The following is a 19,345-nucleotide window of genomic DNA, read 5'->3' as shown; positions in this document are numbered from 1 at the left end:
TGATCAAGTCCCTTCATTTTCATCCTTTATCAAATCTCCGAATCGGCCGAAATTGTACCATTTTCTCCAAAATTGTTTCCATCTCCGGTTAAAATCGACTTTCCATCGTAGGTAGGGTAGGGATACTAGGTGTATGTTTTTGACGTCGGACGTGAATAAAAAGGAAAAGGGAAGAAAGAGAGAGGAGATATAAGTCTATAGCCGCGCGTTCGTAGTATTCTTTATTTAAAGAATACTTACAATGTGGGTTAGTACGGAACGGGGAATGGATACAGCTTTAGACACGTATAAATCGCGGACGAGAGCCTGGATATAAAAGCTGCGTCTCGTCGCGCCGTTCAGCTCGAAGCGCGACGGTGATGCGTCTTCATTACGGACTTAAATATTTGTCTTCCGCGTCTTACATAATTTACATACGCGCTCGGAGCCGATATTGTTCTTTCTTCCACTCGCATCGTCCTTATTATATATAATCGCGCGAGTTGAACGTGCGCGGCATTTACATTGCGGATTTTATCGCGAGAGACCTGAACGCAATAATGTCTTATTACGCCTTTCATCCGAGAAACCTATATCATAGCATATATATATATTCTTCTAGAAATACGAAAATTACGTTCAGGATCGAAAGAAATAGAGTGAGAGAGAGAGTATTTCCATATTTCAGACATCGCACAGATGTGTTTGAAACAGGCTTTCCAGGACCCGTGTGTCGTTCCCGCGGCCTCGACAGACTCCACCAGACCGGAGGAAAGCATTTCTCAATCATGATCCAGCCGGCTGAGATGTGCGATTTGAAATTAAGAAAGACAACGAGCGGTCGTGCCGCCGCATATGCGTCAATACACGTCGACCCTCCCTCGGCGAAGGCGATCCAAGGCGTTTTCCCCGAGCTCCCTGCGCGCGAAACCAGGCCATGCATATATAACATTATTATATCGATTACACAAAAGAAAATAGCTGCCGCTTAACGATAACGCGACTGTCATTCGTGCGTTCTATATACAAGCGTTATTACGCGTCGCGCGCGTGCAACGTATTGTATGTTATTCGCCGACGATCGAAGGAAGACGACTTTTATTTGCCTGGAAGAGGAAAAAAAGGGAAGAGATAGAGCGAAAAGGGAGATCGATCGCCGCGCCGCTCGGATAAAGTATCTCGCCGTATCGATTTCTATAAAAATAAATTATTACATTTTTAGAGGCATTGCACCAGACTTTTCCGACCTGAGCCATCCGTCGGTTCGTCCGTCCATCCGTCCGTCCGCTCGTACGTGCATACGTACGTATACGTCTGATTTTCGCGTACCCAGGTACGTGCTTGCGCATCGCGCGCAAATTGGGCCATCACGTATGCGCACTGTTGCGACAGATTCATGCGGTCAGCCGCGTTCGATGCGCGCATCAGATAAATGCGGAAAAGATCGGATAATCTAAAATAAAGAATACATCTTTATTGCGATAAATCAAAACAATGACAATAGATACACAATAATTGAAATAATATCGGGATATCTGAGATAAAGATTACGCTGATCGACGTAACCATAAAAGAATCTATCAGATATCCTTCAGACGTTCTTTTTTCAGACTCTTTGTATAGGAATATGTAAATTCGAAATTGTAACACGCGCTCGGTTCGTGCCGAATGCGAACGTTTCAGATTTTACCATATCCAGAATGCCGCACAAACATGCAACCGCTGTCGCGATAAATATTTATAAATTGAAGTCACGATGGATTGATTAAACGAGAGATTTTTCTACGAAATACTTACATCACGTCGCTAACAGCTCTGTGAACATTCGAGAGACCTCCTCGGAGATCAGATTTTATTCGAATTTATTACATCCATTGTAACTATTTGTACAGTTAAAGTATCCTCTTTTTCTTTCAACAATAAGTTTATACAATAGTACAACGTGTCCAGGTACTATTGACGGAAAGGCGAGGGAAATGCCCGCGGAGATGCAGAGAGGGAAAGGGAGTGAGATAAACCGTCATTTCATCGAATCTTATCCTAAGAAATCGGAGATTCGAATCACTCGAAGGTCACCGGTATTGATAGAATCGGTAAGATGGGATTCGTGGTTTCGACCTCCAGCGCCGTTGCCATACAGTCGCTGGCAGCCTCCACTTCGCCCAACGATTCCAATACCATTCCCAGGTTGTACCTGAAATATCACGTTTTTCACATCTCTGATATAACGTCTTATTACAAAACCAATTGTGACGAATACAGATAATTAAATACTAATATCAAATATAGAGTGGAAATGATGCAATCGGTGCGAGTATATATTAAGCGCGTAGATATAAGAAATTCTTATCGAACAGCCATTCGTATCTCGATTTATCGTAATAATTTTTCAAATGAATGATTACGTGGAACAAGAATAATATCCTCAGCATCAGATTATTACTGATAATAAGTGACCGTTGCACCCGTGATATAATCTAAATTACTATAATTAATAGAGAGCGTATAAAAAATACCAAGTCTGATGGGAATTCGGATCGATCTTCGCAGCATCCCTCAAGGTTTTCTCAGCTAGTCTCTGACTACCCAAATAATGATAAACAAGTCCCTGTAAACAAAAATTGCGAGATTTGCAAATCTTTTTTGTATCTAGCAAATATGTATGTAAAAAATTCGTATAAAATATGTGTCCGAAAATTAATACATGCAACGTAATAATTATTACCAAGTGTTGTAAACTCTTTATGTGCGAAGGATTAATCGAAACAGCGTTTTGATAGCACTGCTTCGCTTCCGTATACTCCAGTTTGTATTCGTGTAGAAGGCCACGCTGTAACAAGATAATTACGTGTAATTATCACGCAACATAATGATCTTCCGGCAAAACACTTAATAGATTCTCGAATATGGAAATTTACTACGATGAGAAGATTTAATCTGTTATACCGTGTACATAATATGATGGCTCAGCGGAAAGATATTGGTGGCCTCTTGGAGAGACAGAACCGCGCCGTTTGGTTGGTCCAGAATGAGGAAAACTTCCGTGAGCAGGAGCCAGATTTGCAATTGCAACAGCCACGCTCTCTGCGGCCCCGGCTTCGGTGTGAACGAGCTGATTGACGAGGCAACTTCGGAAAGAGCCTGCTCAACTCTTGATGCGGCTAGCGATTGTGCATGCAAAGAACCTATAAAAAAATCATCACCGTTCAAGAAACGAGATTAAAGACGTACAATTAGATGTCTAGAAATTAATAACCGGATTATTGGACGAAAACACAACGTGCATAAGTCTTTTCATAAAATAATTTTATAAAAAAATATATATTGTTTTTATATATGCAAAATTACTTATTTCATCCGCATTAATGCTTCTGACAGCGATGCGTAATACTCACTCGAATCTTTGTCGGACATTTCCGACGTGTAAAGCTGAAAGACGCTTCTAGTCTCGCTGCGCTTCTCGCTCTGTTGTTCGTTACAATTAACATTCGTCTGATCCTCGTACAGATTTTTCCACAGGTGCAACATGTGGCTGATGGTGTACAGCGCCTCGACACCGCCGATACTTTGCAATTCGAGATGCGCCTTCACGTAAAGGAAGTTTAGATTGTCCGGGTATTCCTCCAGCACGCTGTTGATCACGTGCAACGCCTCCGCATATTGCTTGTGAGCCGACAAGAGTAACGCGAATAAATGCAACGATGGAATGTGTTCTGCGCGTAAATTCAACGCGATCTTTACGTGCACAATGGCGTCAGCTATTTGCCTGTTTATCGCATATTCGTGGGCCAGATAATACTCCGCCAGATGGTCGTTCGGATCACACTGTTGGGCCCTATTCGACAAAAAAAAAAAAAGATCTTCCATTAATCACCGAGGAAGGCAATTTGAGAGAATGTCTTTTCCTAATCCTTCGCGCTTTGCCGGAGATATATACTTCTGAAAGCAGTCCAATGCGGTGTTTGTGTGGTGCACTTTGTCCTGTTTCACAATAGTATTCGTCGACAGCATACTGTGGCCGATCCCGATATACAGGTGACACCTGGATTGCATTCCTTGCGGACTGGCTGTCTCTCGTTGAAGAGCCTTTTGGCTCCATTCAACACCTTCGTTGATCTGTAATGCAAAATCATTTATATGGAAATGTTTTTTTATTATTTAAAATAAAGTCAGAAAATTTGCTTATATATACCAAATTCAACTGTTCATAGCACAGCCTCGCGGCCAATAAACAGGGCATTACTTTCTGGGGTGACAGCCTGGCAACTACCTTGAGGACTCGATACGCGTGCATATATCTTCCCATGCTTATCAGACACAGTGCGTATTGCGTCCATACATGCGCCTCCTCGTGCGAGAATTTCATCGCTCTTTCAAAAGACTGTTCAAACAATGTGAAAAATTCGAGTATCCGAATAATAAATTTTGATATGAAAAAAATTTTTTTAATTGTCCTTACCTCATGCAGAAGTTCTACTTGACTCCATCGAACGACGACAACCGTCAGCAGGTCGTAAACGGCGGTAGCATTTTCAAATGCATGTATCCTCGCTTCCTTGAATTCGGGCGACTGGCTGAGAACGGCGTCTCTCACCGCCATCGCTTCGCTAATCAACAGAAGAAGAATCGTTTCCTCGTATTCGTTCTTCGGGACGAACATATTGGGTCCAGCATATTTTTTCGGTTTCCACGGTGAATCGGATGAACTAGCACCCGTATGATTCGCCCGTCTATTGCTCGCAATGGCTGCAAACATATCGATATCAAATTATCATTTTCTTTGTTTCAGGAAGAAGATAACTCGCGTTCGCGCGATTACCGTACCCGTTGTGTCGGTTTGGCCTTCCGGTGGTTTGTAATCAGCACCGCTTATACCGCGCAGCAACGCTTCCGCCAATTGCCTGGTCAACGTCACCCGTAGACTCTGAGTAGTCGTTGATTCAACAGCGGATAAAATTTCTCTGTAACAATCAAAAGAAATTAAGTTAGAATAGGAAGAATCGTATAGATAAAAATCGTGACAAATTTAATATATAAAGTTCTTGGCTTTTAAATTAATAAAGTATAAGATAATTTTTTATACACAACTTGTACATACCTATAACGACTAACGGCGGCTTGTATATTGCCGGTTTGAATATACAATATCGGCGCTCTTTGCAAAGCAGTTTCTAAAATAGGACCGATATGCTTCGCGGAAACGGGAGATTGCGTGGTGCTTGTACCTATAAACGATAAAACGTTAAACAATAAAAGTTGCTCACGGTTTTTTATCGTTATAATTACTTATACTTACTTGTACTATTTGTGTTTATGGTGGAGATACCATTTTGTTGCTGCATAGCGATTTTCTCTTGCTCTTGCAGATACACCAGCGTCAAGTCGCCGGAGATCTCGTAGCATTTGATTATCTGTTCGTGCCATTCCGCAATCTTGTATTTCGACTTGGAGTTTGGTGGCAGCTTCTCCAGACAGAGACCTAACGCGAGTAAACAGTTTACGATACTAGTATCAATCAGGTGATCTTGATATATACATATATAAACATGATCAATACAATTATAATTAATGTGAAATAAAATTGAAACTTCTACTCTGTTGTGGTGAGAAATGCGCGACGAAATAGCGCATTGTGCTTGTCCCACGCACACGACAACTATGAATCTAATCGCATTTGATAGCAGCAAGTAGATAAAATAAAATTTTTCAAGAAGCAAAAACATAGGACTTTGTTTAAAACTTTAAAAAAAATTACTCCTTGAAAATTCTAAATATTACAACATATATAAATGATATAACATGCCGATAGATTTGTGCGCCTAAATAAGTTTAGTGTGATAAGAGCGTGTACAAGCAAGCTATTCTACGTTGTAATAAAACGTGTTATAATACAGTGAGCGATACATATTGAATGTGCGGTGAAGAAATCACTGAGTAATATGAGCAAAACGAAGCAAGTAAGCATACAAACCTTTAATCGCATATGATTCTGCTATAATGCGCAGTCTTCGGCAGGATAAATGTTTGTCTGTGTCTAAAGTAAACGATCTTTCTTTCTCTAAATCATACACAGGCCATAGTAACAAATAAATATATTAGATAAAAAATTTATGAATTAAATAAACGTGTCTCATTAAACTTGTCATCAAGTGTAATTAGTGCATAAAATGCTAAATAATGGGAAGATAATATATGCGGTAGAACTGTCAATAGCTTTAAATTACGCTATCTATTACAGAACGTCTATGCTTATTGCAGATCTTGCACAGAAAAAACAATATATATACATATCTAATAACATAACTATGAAACAATGGAGCTACTGTTTAGAGAGAAAACACAGAAAAGTATAAAGCAAGCTGTTAGGTGTATCTTTTCGAATGTTGCACTAAAACATACTACTACCGTCAGAAAATAGAGAGTTGTAACAGTTATTAGTTGCAAACCTTTGATCGCATACGATTCTGCTATAATACGTAAACTTCGACACGGTAATTGCTTTTCTGTGAGTGTGTCTAGTTCAGCTTCCTGATAATGATGAAGCGCATCCTCATACATCCCCATCGCATAATGAAGTTTTCCAAGTAGCAGATGAGCATCCAATACAACCAAAGCCTTGAATATTGTATATTATCAGAAAGATAATATTATAATTTATCATATATATTGGAAGTATTTGATTTTAATACATTTAATATATATTCTTTCAAGATATTTCTGATTTTACATAACACTATAATACCTGTTTATCTTTTTCATTGGCAGCTAATAACAAGTATTTTCGTGTCTCCACCAATCCGTTGCGTGCCTTGCTGATATTGGCGTCAATCGCTGGAGTCTGCTCTAAAAAACTCTCCAATCTTCCTTCTCCGCACAAGAAATTCGCCAGACATTCTGCCATGCAAAAATAAAATTGTAAAAAATTTCTTTCTTATTTATATTATAAACATTTAATAAAATGGAATTTTTAAGACATTTAGTAATATTTAAAAAAAATAACACATGACTTATTAATTTTATTATGATATACAAAAAAAGAGATATTTATTATATAAAATTAATCTATATCTCTTTGAAACGTAAAGAAATAATTATAAAAATCTTGAAAAATAATATACATGACGATGTGTATTCTAGAAATGTTAAGATGTGCAACTTGTCATATAATTAAGTGAAACGAGCATGACATCTTGTTTACATTTCACAATTATCCTTGATCTTTATATGACGTGACATTTTTTTCCTCAGAAAGTAGATGCGTTACGAAACGATGAAGTGTCGTTGAAGCGAGGATAACCTTTGCATCAGGACGTGTGGGAGGTCCTCGAGGAATCGTGGGCGAAAAAGGCAAAGGGGCAGCGGATGATGAGAGGAAGGAGGAAGAAGGAAGAACATTTACCGTTGCTGGGGTACTGCACTTTTAGGTGTTCAGCCAGTTCTATAACCTTCTTCCAGTTGCCCTCCTCGCGATTTCGATCGATTTCGGACTCGATGCGGAGGGTATGACTTTTCTTGCTCGTCATTGTGATCTACATGCGTTGGTTCGGAGTCACCTGGACTTCACCCAGACTTTAATCTGTGCCGAGTAGTAGCAGCAGCGAGTGTACGACAGTATATCGATCATCAATGATGCTTCTCCGTGCGCAATTACCACAGACAATCATGACAGTCGCGCGCGCGGCCGCCACCACCAGCGGCGATAAAGATCAACCTGACTATAGCGCCGGACGTGACTAACCACGGACACGTGCGTGTGACGAACTGTCACAAACGTCACAGGCTGTTCCCCACTCAATAGTCCTATAGATCTATAGACGGATTTGCATATCGTATAAAACTAGACCCTAGATGTACTTCTCGATCCAAGTATGCACCAATCACAAGCGATTATTTTACTGTTATATTTTCTGAACGCAACTAATGCTTGCATACATGATTTGTCGACTTCTCTATAAATATACTTTACGCTAAGGTCTACGCACAATAGAGAAAATATTAGGAACAAGAATAAATATTAGGAAGAACAATTTTGAATTATTTTACTTCAAACAAGGGAACAGAACGGATTAATTATTTCTTTAATCCATTTTATTTTCTTGTTTTGAAATGAAATAATATCAATTTTCTGCTTCTAATATTTAATATTTATTCTTATTCCTAATATTTTCTCTATTGTGCGTAGGGCCTAATCTATTTGAATAGACCTTCAATATAAAAGTGCATTTAGATATCTACTCTCTTTGTACCTTCTTTTTCTCCTTTCAAAACCAAGAAATATTTAATCTACTTTAAATCGCTTTAAACGCAAAAAATAGTATGAAATTATAATCATTTAATTATATCTCATATTTAAAAAGAACACAGCAATATGGTGTCTGTTATAAAATGCAGAAAACATATAAAATTTAACAAAATAAAACAGACCTAATACTACATAAATATGCCTTATCTATTATGTCTCTTATAATTTGAAATAATTTAATAGATATTTTTTATGTTATCTTATGCCATGTTTTATCATAAATTACAAATGGTGTGTATGGTATATACAATAGAAATATAAAATATATGAAGAAAAATTACCTTCTGTTGCAAATGCTACGATTTTTCTTGAGTTATTGTGTCAAATAATTTTTTATAGCGTTCCTTCCATTTTGTTCGTACATCCGTTATATTGTGCTGCATAAAAAATTAAAAATGTATGACATGTCTTATCGAAAAATACTTTTGAAAGTAAATATATATTTGTAGATATAAACCTGTAGTATGTGTACACCTCGTTGCGTGAGCACAATCAGTTCTTTTATTCCATCATTTGTTATATCCATGTAACTTATAGAATGCACAGGAGCGTCGAACAGTTTTCTAGTGGCCAGTTCCCATGAGTTATTTGTCAACGCAAAGATCAAAACTTCTTGACCGTAAGTGCCGAGTAATATCTCATTCTGGCCATCCATGTTTATATCCGCTATGCAACAGCACAGAATACAATCTGACGATTCGCTGCCACTTAATATTACATCCTGTTTCATCCCGTGTTCCAAGATATTTCTGATAAAATTTGAACACTTGTATCTTAACTAACGCAAAATCATTAAATACTTCACAATATATAGATTACTCACTCAAACACAACAGCGTTACTTGTATTTGAAATAACAACATTTAATTTTGGAACTTTATCCTGAGTGATAGATTTTTCAGCTGAAATTTTTGACAATTTTTAACACATATAAAATATATATATGCAAAGAAAGCGTATAAATATTATATAAATTATATAAATATATTATATAAATTATATAAATTTGTGTTTAGAATACTTACAACTGGAATCTATAAACACTGGTCTGTTAATGATATTTTGATGTGGGAATACTATTACACTGGGCACAGGCTTATCGTATCTCAAAAGCCAACTTCGAGAAACTTGTAGATCCATCACGTCTACTAATGCAACTTTGACTAAACCGCATTCACACCCAATAGCAGTGACTCTCCTAAATCAGTATTTTGCACATTTATAAGACATACTGTATTGAGGTGTAAAAACAAATCAATTTTTGTTCTACCAACCGCTTATAATTATCGTAATAATAAATATTGATCCACAATGCAATTGCTTGAATGTCATGTAGCTCTGGAAAATATTTCTCAACAGAGGATTCACTGTAAACATGACTCAGTTTATCTTCTCTTATCATATGAATTCTATAATCGCTTCCAGATATTAGCCAAACTATCTGCAAAAGAATTTTTTTGTTATAAAGAGATACATAGTTGATTTATGATAATAGAATTATTGTAATGTGCTAACAAAGATATGTCTCTTTATATTACCTCATGTGTAGAATTTTCTTGTAATAAGATAGTATGATACAAGTGATATGGAGTATACGATAGCTCCACCATAAGACAATTTTGAGCTATGGCCTCAATAGAGCTTCCTTCGTCTCCTTCACCATCTACCGCACCCTCCGTGTATATGTTCAGAAATCTTTCCATTGTGTCTGTACTTGCCTTCATAATTGTTATTCCTATTACAAAACTGTCTCCAGTGTCTGATTTGTCATAGGCATCAATGGAAATAATTTCTGCACCACCTAGAATATGTAAAAAATAAATTTGTACAAAATATTGTTAAAAAGATATTTTATAAAAAAAATATATCCAAATATAATTCACATACTGGGTATATAAGTAAACAGCAGTTCCTTCACCATAGGTCTCAGAAATTCTGGCATTTGATGATACTCACAGGAATATATCTTTCTTTTCAAAGACGCCACTAACAATTTGTTAGGACTATTAGAGGAGCACAATTTGGTCATTGAGTAAATGTTCCCCTGCGATGCCAAGGGGAACCAGTGCGCATCTATGAGATTACTCATCGTACGTTGTGAGACTGCAATTACATGAAATAAAGAACATTTATTAATCCGGTGTTCTAATAGAGATATCGATAGAAGAGAGAAATAAATATGTGCCAGAATTATACCAAATTGAGGTTATATTTATCACAATCGATCATCCTTTACATATATGCCTATCGATTACTCGTTTTTATGTTATTTTTTGCCATTTTTAAATTTCTGATTCAGTCAATGCTACACTTTTACGTCGGCTTGAAATTCGGTTGTATTTTTCGGGAGTATCGTAGAGTGGCGGGAAAATCGGAGAGAGGGAGAAAAATCATGTTTTTTTTAGCGATGTAAGGTCGGTGATACGCTGAATACGCGTGATCCAGCGTGATCTCTCATGCGAAGCTCCCCGGAATTTCATAATCACTCTTGCAACGCGTCACCTTGAGAAACCCGCAGACGATGACGTGATGCGTGAAAGTGGGTGTGCCCGGTAGCGACGATTCAGTAGCCGGCGTTCGTACGAGTCGGATCGGTTGCGTTCTTCATCCGTCGTTTTCTCAATCAGTTGACGTTCCAGTTTTCCGATTGACAGTACAAATCGGTAGAACTGAGATAAATAACGAGTGTTTGTGAATTCATCCTTATCTCACGTCATCGCGCACTCCGGTAACGTATTATCATTTATTGAAGAGAATAGTGATGGAATAGAATCTCGATAAAAGCTTAAATTCTCGGACCAGTGACATGCAAAAAATGATTCTTACGCGTTCGTTTATGACAGCGTAAACATGACGATCGATATAAGAAACACTTTCGCGTGGCTATAAAGCTCGATATTGAACTGTGTAAAATTATACCCGGCTTTTGATTGTTACTTTATCGTAGCGATTATGTCGCTCACGCGAACTATAAAACTAATAATTATCGAGTCGGTGATAGGCAGTCTGATGCATTTGCTTGTTTTTCGAGCTCATTGCGAAATTCTTTTTCAGAGAACCTCGCGGAGTGTTTTCTGTCGAGCGTTACAGCGAAGAAAAAAGGAAAAATGTCGCAGCAACAATATTATCCCTTCAAGGTACATAATTTTGTTAATTACCAAGAAATTGCCGAGTGATAAGATCATCATCGCCCAGCACGTTAATTACTAGCATTGGTCTAGTTTCGAAGCGCGGGGGGGAGGCTATCGATCATCCTTATTTTTAACGTTAGCCTAGTTTGTAAGTCGATTCACGTTCCGTCAAAGTATGACTAATCACGAATCAGTGCTAAATTTTTTTTAGATTTTTTTCTCTGTCAATAATAGATTTAAATTTGATTATATAAATAATTTACGGTTTTCGAAAAATTAAATATCAATTTTTTATCAAAAATTTTATAATACATAATTTTCTTATCTTAATTCTGAATGACACTCGAATTATCATTATAATTTTAACAATAAGCCGCGGATTTGTATTTTATTTTGAAGAAAATTTCACAAAATTTTGTTGTTACAACAATTTATCATTTCAGTGCACTCCAACTGTGTATCCTGCGGAGCCATTTGATGCCAATGCAGATGCTGCTATTTTGCGTAAAGCAATGAAAGGTTTTGGCACCGATGAAAAAGCCATCATTGATGTACTGACAAAGAGAGGCATTGTTCAGAGACTGGAGATCGCAGAGGCGTTTAAAACTCTGTATGGAAAGGATCTGATCAGTGACTTGAAGAGTGAACTAACTGGCAAACTGGAAGATGTCATAGTTGCTCTTATGACCCCACTACCGCATTATTATGCCAAGGAGCTACATGATGCTGTAAGCGGTTTGGGCACTGATGAGGAAGCGATTGTCGAGATTCTGTGTACTCTCAGCAATTACGGCATCCGCACGATTGCTGCGTTTTATGAGAACTGTAAGATTCTTCTTTCAATTTGTTATCCATTTATCTATTTCATTTCTTGATTGAGCAATACATGTTATTCTGAACAGTATATGGAAAAACACTTGAGAGCGATTTGAAGGGTGATGCTTCGGGCCATTTCAAGAGATTACTGGTTTCTCTTGTACAAGCAAATAGAGATGAAAATCAGGGAGTCGATCATAATCAAGCAGCCGCTGATGCCCAAGCATTGTACGAGGCTGGTATGTAACAGTCAATCTGTCAAGTTTTTCTGAAAATTTTTCTTTTGTCAATTTATATTTAAGCGTTTTATTGCTTTCAATGTCATTTATAATACAGCGCTCGACTTCTAATCTTGAACTTTTTCACATGCAGGTGAAAAACAATGGGGTACAGATGAATCACAATTCAATGCGATTTTGGTAACTCGCAGCTATCAACAACTGCGACAGACATTTATTGAGTATGAGAAAATATCGGGGCATGACATTGAGGTCGCCATAAAGAAGGAGTTCTCCGGTAGCGTCGAGAAAGGCCTACTTGGAATAGGTAAAGCTTCTAGACAAAATATACATTAATTCTAACGTATCTGTGTAAATTATACTACGAATATGTCGTATTAACATCTACATTCATGAATCATTTACTGTTACTAATTTTATAACGTCATTAGTCCTTGTTTCATGTTTCATGTTTTTTATGAGAGAAACGTAAATACGTGTCTCAGAATTGATACGACCAATAATGACTCATAAGAAAAAAACTGTGCTTAGGCAAGAATAATTATACGTTTCAGTGTGAAACACGAGCAAGCGGTTGAACTCAATGCGAGGAAATGATAAGCCCCTTGAATACGATGGAATATCAATAATCCCGCTAATGTAGTACAATATCACGAGTCAAACTTTCCATGAAATGTATACTGGCCACACATTTTTATGCTCTCTGCAAAACTTTTGTAAAAACGATCGAAAAGTATTTCCGCAGGGCAGAGGCAAGTTACTGCAGAAGAATTCTACATAGCTTTTGTTTCTCCATTTGTAGGATTATTAATAGGAATTGTTATTGATTACTGAATAATTCTTAAAGTTAGACTTTCAAACACACACGTATTCTGTCCAACAATTCTCAGTAGTGTAAAGTGTAGGCACATTTTCTCCTGCCCCCAATTTTTTATATCACACTGTTCTTCCATGTGCAACAACATCATTTTTGGCTTCTTTCTAATCCAAAAATAATGGTACACATGATACATCCAAGAATTATAACACATATGATATCTTCGATTTTTGTAGTAGAAAACAAGACTTTTATCTTCAAGTAGCAATTACTGAAAGGACGTGATGTTTGAGTTGATCCATAAAATGCATGGAAATGGTGTGGACGTTTATCAGACCCTGTGTATTGCTCTGCTGCATGGCAATCATTAACATATAACGTGCAAACATTCATGTTACTACATGTGTATATTCTTCACACAAGTGCAATAGCATAAAATTCAAATTGAATATGAGCGTAGTATCTTTGCAGCATGAGAACAGTACCCATGCCCATGTTTCTGTATATTTTTTCACCAACATGTCATCGATGTATGTGAAGTTATGAATGATGATCTAAATTTTTGACCAACAGTGAAATGTGTGAAGTCGAAGGTTGGATTTTTCGCTGAACGACTGTACGCCAGTATGCACGGCATAGGCACGAAGGATCGGACATTAATCCGTATCATTGTGTCCCGAAGCGAAATCGATTTGGGAGACATTAAAAAAGCATTCGAGGAACGCTTCGGCAAGTCACTGGAGAACTGGATAGCCGTACGTATTGTTTTGAAAAATTCTGTGTATTTTATCTTTTATCAATTGCAATTACTAATGAATATATGTACCGTAGGGAGATACTTCGGGAGACTACAAGAAAGCACTGCTTTCCCTCGTTTCCACGTAATTTCGACGAAGCAATTAAGGATTCAGATGTGCGCTTTGTCATTGTTCGATGAGTATATCTACAAACAATTTTACGCCTGCACACAAGTGCCAGCTTAATTGCTTGAACTACTAATGTGAAATTAGGAGATATATCTTAATGCATTTTGAAATATTACTTTTGTAATACTTTTTTCTTTTGGGATCTTACTCTACTGTATTATGTAGGCCTATAAAATTTTGAAACACTGTGCATGTCTACCGCACAAAATATCGACTTAACTATACTTAATTAAATTATATTTTGTATATTCTTACTTCTGTCAAAAGATCTGGAAAGATTTATATAAAGAATCTTGTAGCTCGTAAGCATGATTGAGGAATCGAAGGAAATAAAACCGACGAAAACACCCCTCGGATATTAATATTGTTTTCAGTCTTGTGTTATATAAAAATAAATTATATATATTTAATAAATGTATATAAATATATACATAACACATTCAGACACAGTTATAGGTGGTAACAATTGATAAAAAAACTAAAGCGTATTCCATGCTACAACACATACTCTGAATAAACTAAAATAAAAAAATAACTTGATTAATTTTATCTTAGTAAAAATTATAAATATGTCGATACAAGACTATCATAATTCAAAAGTTTGATTTTAGAAACATTTTCTCTCTAGTTTTAAAGTTGACAATAGATTAGAATACAAAAACTATTTTTACTATATGTTTTTCTTGCAAAAAGATTCTTGATACCGTTATTTTTATTTTATCATTTTAATTTTGTCTGTAATAATAACAAAAATATATGCATATACATTCTTACGATAATCTTGTACTGATAGTGAAATATTTTCTACATACATGCATTTATCAACAAAATTATAACACTACTTAATACCTGTGTCAATTGCACATCAAATAAATAACCATTTGGTAAGATTCTTGAAAATAGAAACTTCCAGAAAATGATACTGCATTTCTTTTATTCTTTATTCGTTATTTTTCCTCTAAGACTTCTCCGAAGAGGAGCTAAAAACGAAAAGAAATAGATTCAATATTTTACGAATACTACACATACGCAATAACTATTGGAGAAAACTACAAAACTATTATTCAAATTAATAAGCGAGGTAAAAATATCTCTCTGGATAATCATTTTCAGATATTAGAAAATCTTTCTCTTCTACATACATGCATTTCGAACTTTGTTTATTTTAGAAAAAATGTACAAAAATATAAAATACCTGATATTATATATTACAAAAAAAAATTTATTTGATCAGATGTGGTTTCTTTGAATTTTTTGTACTTCATTTTTATTAAACAATTCGAAGGAACTGTCTGATCAACTCAATAAATAATATTGATTTACAAAATAATTCATTATTTATTTATAAATTTATTCCTTTTTTTCAAGTTGTCGTAAAACTCAAATTGGTCTCATTGATTAATAAAGCAAAGCATATTCAAATATTTTTTAAGTAAAAAATCAAATGATTTGCTTTGTGTTGAAAAAAATCTATACATATTACTAAATCCGTTTTTATCTGTCAATTTCTTAAAAAATTTTATTTTCAGTTTTCTGAAAACAATTCTAAATCGTTTTTAATCGATAAAATATCATCAAATAATTATACGAAAAATGTCACAAATGAAATAATTGTCGAATCCCAAAAAGTAATGTATTAAAAGTAAATAATAAATTATAATTACTGAGTTACTAAAATAGACTTAAATCTAATAGTTTCTAATTATTTTTTATACATTGAGTTATGTATCTATGTTTCTTAAATGGCACACATCTTCATTTTTATAAATTGTTTCATCTAGTATTCTTGCTGCGATCAAGGGAGAAAGATTCTGCAAGGAAATATGTTAATGATATCAGGGAAAATAAAAAAATAGACACTTGATTTCCGAATTAATTACAGATGACAGTAGATTGTCTATTATCGTTCTGTTAAATAATTTTCCAATATTATTAAATTTTATTAAGATTATACTCAGATTTTGAGGTAAAATATAATTTAAAGACATGTTCTATCATTATGGGGTTGTTCAACATATATCTATGAATGAATTAATATTTCTCTCTAGTGAAGAGCTCTCTCTCTCTCGTTATATTTCAAATATTAGAAAAATTATGAACCTTGAGTGGGCTTTTTCTTTGGACGTCCTCTAGGTCGAGTGCTTACTACAGGTTTCGGAGAATAAGCGTTAAACATAGCAGGCATTTTATTAAAACACTTGATCGCTGGTGTTGTCATCATATTGTCTATGAGTGGCCACGGCGTAATGGATGCCGTTTGAAATTTTGCGTCTTGATAAATCGCATGTAAATCCAAGACGTTTTTCCTGAAAACATATATTTTTTAAACATTTGCTCCTGTGTATCAAACAAACGAATTCTATGTTTCGATACATGTCTCCTCCATTAATGGATTAAGTATTTGTTGTGTTCTTTTTGTATGACACTTACCCACTTTCTTCAACATTTTTATAAACATACGCGAAAGATCCGTTTTGTGGTACATGCTTCAGAATATACCGACCAGGAGTCAAGAATGACAATACTTCGATAATGTTGTGTAGAATGCTCAAAGAATCTTCCACCTTGACGTTATAAAGCCTTTTCATCTCGCTGCTCAGCGACGTTGTCATGTGTCTTTCTATCTGTATCACTTCCGAAGTATCCGCTTCTATTCTAACTGTAAACAATACAAGATATTTATACATAGAATGCAACATGCAATAAATAAATGACAATACCTCTTGCCAACGATGCCTCAGGCGTAAACATTAGCGACGCCCATTGATGTATTCCTTCCTCCAATGTTGTAGCTTCAGCTCCAAATCCTAACTGGTGCTCCATCTTCGGCGCTAATATTAAAGGTAGTGATTTTCCATCTGATGATACCTAGTGAAATCAATTCATTCTTTAGTATCTTACGATTCAGTATTGATTGACAGAAACAATATGGAAAATATTCTCACCTCAATGCCTTCCGTTTTTGTGCGAACTAACATTCGATACTTCTTTACGGCATGTGTCACTTGATCGTGCTGATCTACAAACTCTGCTGGTTCTATCGTGAAAACTTTGTATGACACATTTTTATGTGTTTCAGGAACCTCGTTTTCACTTGCGAACTCCGATTCGTCTGTATCTGATAAATACAGATCTTTTTCATAGTCTTTCAGATGATTAATAGACGAGTAACTACACTCTGAATCGTCCGAGTCTAAATGGACTGCAGATTTATCCAATTTGTATTTTTCCGCACTAGAATATTGAATACATATATTTGTACAATGAATTTTATTTTGCGTGTAATATTATACTTTGCATAATACTCACTTTTCCAGCGATTTATTTTTAGCATCGACAAAATAGTACCTGAGGATGTACTTGTACACCCAGGTATTCTTTTCCGGTACAGTGGCAATTAGAGGTGGTAATTTTTTATCGATATATACAAAGTTCTTCTCATTATGCGATTTTATAACTACCGGTATAGCCCACGTATTTGTATGCTTGTAATCTAAGTTGTTTAGTAGACATTTTAGGCCGCTGGACGAGATGATTAAGTCTGCTTTGGTTTCCAACGCAAATTTCTCACAATATTCATCCTCGCTTACAGGAAACCTGAAATGCTCCGTTGCTTTGTCAAATACAACACATGGCTGATATTTTCGGAGCAGATTTTCAGGATTCATGGATAACTTACAGGGCTGATCGAGTTTTGGCAACGTCACCTCAAAAAAGGATACCTGGAAATGACAAGTCACATATGCACTCCAAAATTCAACATATTTAATAATATTTAATAAATATTTATCATCATGTCATAACAACTCGCCTGCTTCAAACAAGTCACAAATTCCACTTTGATCTTCTTCTTAGTTGATGTATTAATATTAATTTCTTGCACAGATAGTGGTATATTTTTACATTCAATATAATATCTAGGTAGCTGCTGAAGCCTCCGCACCTTTGCCTTCCATTTTTCTATGACATATTTATTACATTTAATCATATGCGTTAAATTATTATCCCATTTACTCTTTGCAAAGTCTAAGAACTCTGTTTGTTCTTTAGTTATTTGTTTTTGTAATGCCTGGAAAAAATCGGAATTTCAATGTAAATTAGAGTAAAAATTCGTTCAAATATATTTATAATTGTGTTAATTCAAACTTTGCATCTATTTTGTTTGCTATAATTATTTTAAATAAAAAAAATATATCAACAAAAATTTTAAATAACTGTTGTCAATGTCTATTCACCATATAAGCTTCCATCTCAGCTCTTTGAACATCCGTCAGCATATATTCTTTAGTAGATAATTTCAATAAAACACGAAGACACATAGCTTGCTGAGGTTTGCTTAAGCAAGATCTTCTTGGAAAGTTGAATGGCAATTTTCTTATGCCAGGAACATAAGACTTTTCCTCTTGCACAGAATCCTTATTCTTGAATTTCTCTTCTTCCATATCAACGGAAATATCGATATCATCACTGAGTTGTTTAATTTGTTCTACATCGACCTCAGCATACTCAGATTCAATATCTTCAAAGGGATCTTTAAAGCAATCGGTCAAAATTTTATACATTGCGCTCTCATCTTGCATTCTTTCATCTCTGATGAATACATCGTCTATTAAATCCTCTAACGTAGGATGCCTAAAATCGTGCGCAACAATATTATAATAAATGATTACAGAGAAATTTAACGATTGTGAAACCGTTAAATAACCGGCTTCAAAACACGTGCTCAGTATGTAATGTGTAATGATTACAATATAATAAATTTCAATAATAACTTATCCATTTACAAATTGTACAAATTGTTGAATAAATAACAGTTACAAAATTTGTTTATAGCATTCTGTGACATATTTATCACACATACGTACCAGTCAATATTCTTAAATGTCTCCATGTTCGAAGATTTGTAGGTTATCACCGCGCAGTAAAACTGTTCATCTCTCAAAGTACGTTTTTTGTCTAACACGTCGACAGGTTATAATAAATGAGTTTGTTAAGAATTCATTCGTGTCAATAACAAGCGAAAACAAGAAACATCTTATTTTGAAAAACATTTTACGTTTCAGATTTAAACATGTTCTAAATACTTCCACACTTTCTCCCGCTTTGTTTCTCTTTTTTGGCATAGATTGTATACA

General features: G+C 35.5%; 4 protein-coding genes and 1 long non-coding RNA gene across 12 annotated transcripts; 2 read left to right on the top strand and 3 right to left on the bottom strand.

The window, feature by feature from the left end:
• Positions 1-1,433: 1,433 nt before the first annotated feature.
• Ttc7 (tetratricopeptide repeat domain 7) lies at positions 1,434-7,521 on the bottom strand. Of its 3 annotated transcripts, none has more exons than XM_012376143.2 (15): positions 7,379-7,521; positions 6,722-6,873; positions 6,426-6,594; positions 5,951-6,037; positions 5,276-5,458; positions 5,078-5,204; positions 4,804-4,940; positions 4,439-4,725; positions 4,172-4,360; positions 3,917-4,095; positions 3,375-3,814; positions 2,926-3,164; positions 2,705-2,809; positions 2,496-2,587; positions 1,434-2,173 (listed from the first exon to the last, which is right to left on the bottom strand). In XM_012376143.2, the coding sequence occupies exons 1-15, from the start codon at positions 7,500-7,502 to the stop codon at positions 2,041-2,043; spliced, it is 2,643 nt and encodes an 880-aa protein (XP_012231566.1). In that variant the 5' UTR covers positions 7,503-7,521; the 3' UTR covers positions 1,434-2,040. The 3 variants fall into 3 exon arrangements, with proteins under 3 accessions (XP_012231566.1, XP_012231567.1, XP_012231568.1); XM_012376144.2 differs by having other exon boundaries at positions 5,951-6,013; XM_012376145.2 differs by lacking the exon at positions 5,951-6,037.
• On the top strand, positions 6,790-7,567 carry LOC136997692 (uncharacterized). Its single transcript, XR_010888326.1, has 2 exons — positions 6,790-6,894; positions 7,228-7,567. It is a non-coding gene; the product is annotated as an uncharacterized lncRNA (long non-coding RNA).
• On the bottom strand, positions 7,549-11,541 carry LOC105677492 (KICSTOR complex protein kaptin-like). Of its 4 annotated transcripts, none has more exons than XM_067348734.1 (8): positions 11,440-11,541; positions 10,238-10,384; positions 9,820-10,082; positions 9,556-9,722; positions 9,307-9,479; positions 9,105-9,183; positions 8,739-9,030; positions 7,549-8,658 (listed from the first exon to the last, which is right to left on the bottom strand). In XM_067348734.1, exons 1-8 carry the CDS (start codon positions 11,492-11,494, stop codon positions 8,578-8,580), a joined length of 1,257 nt encoding a protein of 418 aa, XP_067204835.1. In that variant the 5' UTR covers positions 11,495-11,541; the 3' UTR covers positions 7,549-8,577. The 4 variants fall into 4 exon arrangements, with proteins under 4 accessions (XP_067204835.1, XP_067204834.1, XP_012231573.1 ...); XM_067348733.1 differs by having other exon boundaries at positions 10,169-10,384; positions 11,440-11,539; XM_012376150.2 differs by lacking the exon at positions 11,440-11,541 and adding an exon at positions 10,784-10,924 and having other exon boundaries at positions 10,169-10,384.
• AnxB9 (Annexin B9) lies at positions 10,950-14,566 on the top strand. Its single transcript, XM_012376152.2, has 7 exons — positions 10,950-11,009; positions 11,336-11,418; positions 11,856-12,237; positions 12,315-12,467; positions 12,601-12,774; positions 13,858-14,039; positions 14,116-14,566. The coding sequence occupies exons 2-7, from the start codon at positions 11,389-11,391 to the stop codon at positions 14,167-14,169; spliced, it is 975 nt and encodes a 324-aa protein (XP_012231575.1). The 5' UTR covers positions 10,950-11,009; positions 11,336-11,388; the 3' UTR covers positions 14,170-14,566.
• On the bottom strand, positions 13,898-19,322 carry LOC105677491 (uncharacterized). 3 transcript variants are annotated; one of them, XR_001101571.2, is made up of 10 exons: positions 19,076-19,322; positions 18,446-18,842; positions 18,022-18,279; positions 17,520-17,932; positions 17,156-17,444; positions 16,931-17,078; positions 16,641-16,869; positions 16,311-16,516; positions 15,060-15,190; positions 13,898-14,728 (listed from the first exon to the last, which is right to left on the bottom strand). XR_001101571.2 is itself a non-coding variant. In XM_012376147.2 (9 exons), the coding sequence occupies exons 1-9, from the start codon at positions 19,099-19,101 to the stop codon at positions 15,984-15,986; spliced, it is 2,004 nt and encodes a 667-aa protein (XP_012231570.1). In that variant the 5' UTR covers positions 19,102-19,322; the 3' UTR covers positions 13,898-15,983. The 3 variants fall into 3 exon arrangements, 2 of the variants coding, with proteins under 2 accessions (XP_012231570.1, XP_012231569.1); XM_012376147.2 differs by having other exon boundaries at positions 13,898-16,021; XM_012376146.2 differs by having other exon boundaries at positions 13,898-15,190.
• Positions 19,323-19,345: the final 23 nt, after the last annotated feature.

This window comes from Linepithema humile, chromosome 2, assembly GCF_040581485.1.
Source record: "Linepithema humile isolate Giens D197 chromosome 2, Lhum_UNIL_v1.0, whole genome shotgun sequence".
In the NCBI taxonomy this organism is placed as follows: domain Eukaryota; kingdom Metazoa; phylum Arthropoda; class Insecta; order Hymenoptera; family Formicidae; genus Linepithema; species Linepithema humile.
The sequence above is the reverse complement of the archived record's forward strand: the minus strand, read 5'-3'. Positions and strand labels throughout refer to the sequence as shown.

Excerpts from the sequence above, each read along its gene's own strand:
- Ttc7 (XM_012376143.2), bottom strand. The coding sequence starts at position 7,502 with ATGACGAGCAAGAAAAGTCATACCCTCCGCATCGAGTCCGAAATCGAT. Across the intron at positions 4,941-5,077 it reads GCCGCCGTTAGTCGTTATAG|AGAAATTTTATCCGCTGTTG; the intron begins GTATGTACAAGT and ends TGATTGTTACAG. Across the intron at positions 4,726-4,803 it reads AGGCCAAACCGACACAACGG|CCATTGCGAGCAATAGACGG; the intron begins GTACGGTAATCG and ends ATATGTTTGCAG.
- AnxB9 (XM_012376152.2), top strand. The coding sequence starts at position 11,389 with ATGTCGCAGCAACAATATTATCCCTTCAAG. Across the intron at positions 12,238-12,314 it reads TGCTGCGTTTTATGAGAACT|TATATGGAAAAACACTTGAG; the intron begins GTAAGATTCTTC and ends TATTCTGAACAG. Across the intron at positions 12,468-12,600 it reads CCAAGCATTGTACGAGGCTG|GTGAAAAACAATGGGGTACA; the intron begins GTATGTAACAGT and ends TTTCACATGCAG.
- LOC105677492 (XM_067348733.1), bottom strand. The coding sequence starts at position 11,494 with ATGCTAGTAATTAACGTGCTGGGCGATGATGATCTTATCACTCGGCAA. Across the intron at positions 9,480-9,555 it reads TATTACGATAATTATAAGCG|GAGAGTCACTGCTATTGGGT; the intron begins GTTGGTAGAACA and ends ATACTGATTTAG. Across the intron at positions 9,184-9,306 it reads AGTGTTTATAGATTCCAGTT|CTGAAAAATCTATCACTCAG; the intron begins GTAAGTATTCTA and ends CAAAAATTTCAG.
- LOC105677491 (XM_012376146.2), bottom strand. The coding sequence starts at position 19,101 with ATGGAGACATTTAAGAATATTGACTG. Across the intron at positions 17,933-18,021 it reads TTGTGACTTGTTTGAAGCAG|GTATCCTTTTTTGAGGTGAC; the intron begins GCGAGTTGTTAT and ends TGTCATTTCCAG. Across the intron at positions 17,445-17,519 it reads AAAAATAAATCGCTGGAAAA|TGCGGAAAAATACAAATTGG; the intron begins GTGAGTATTATG and ends TCAATATTCTAG.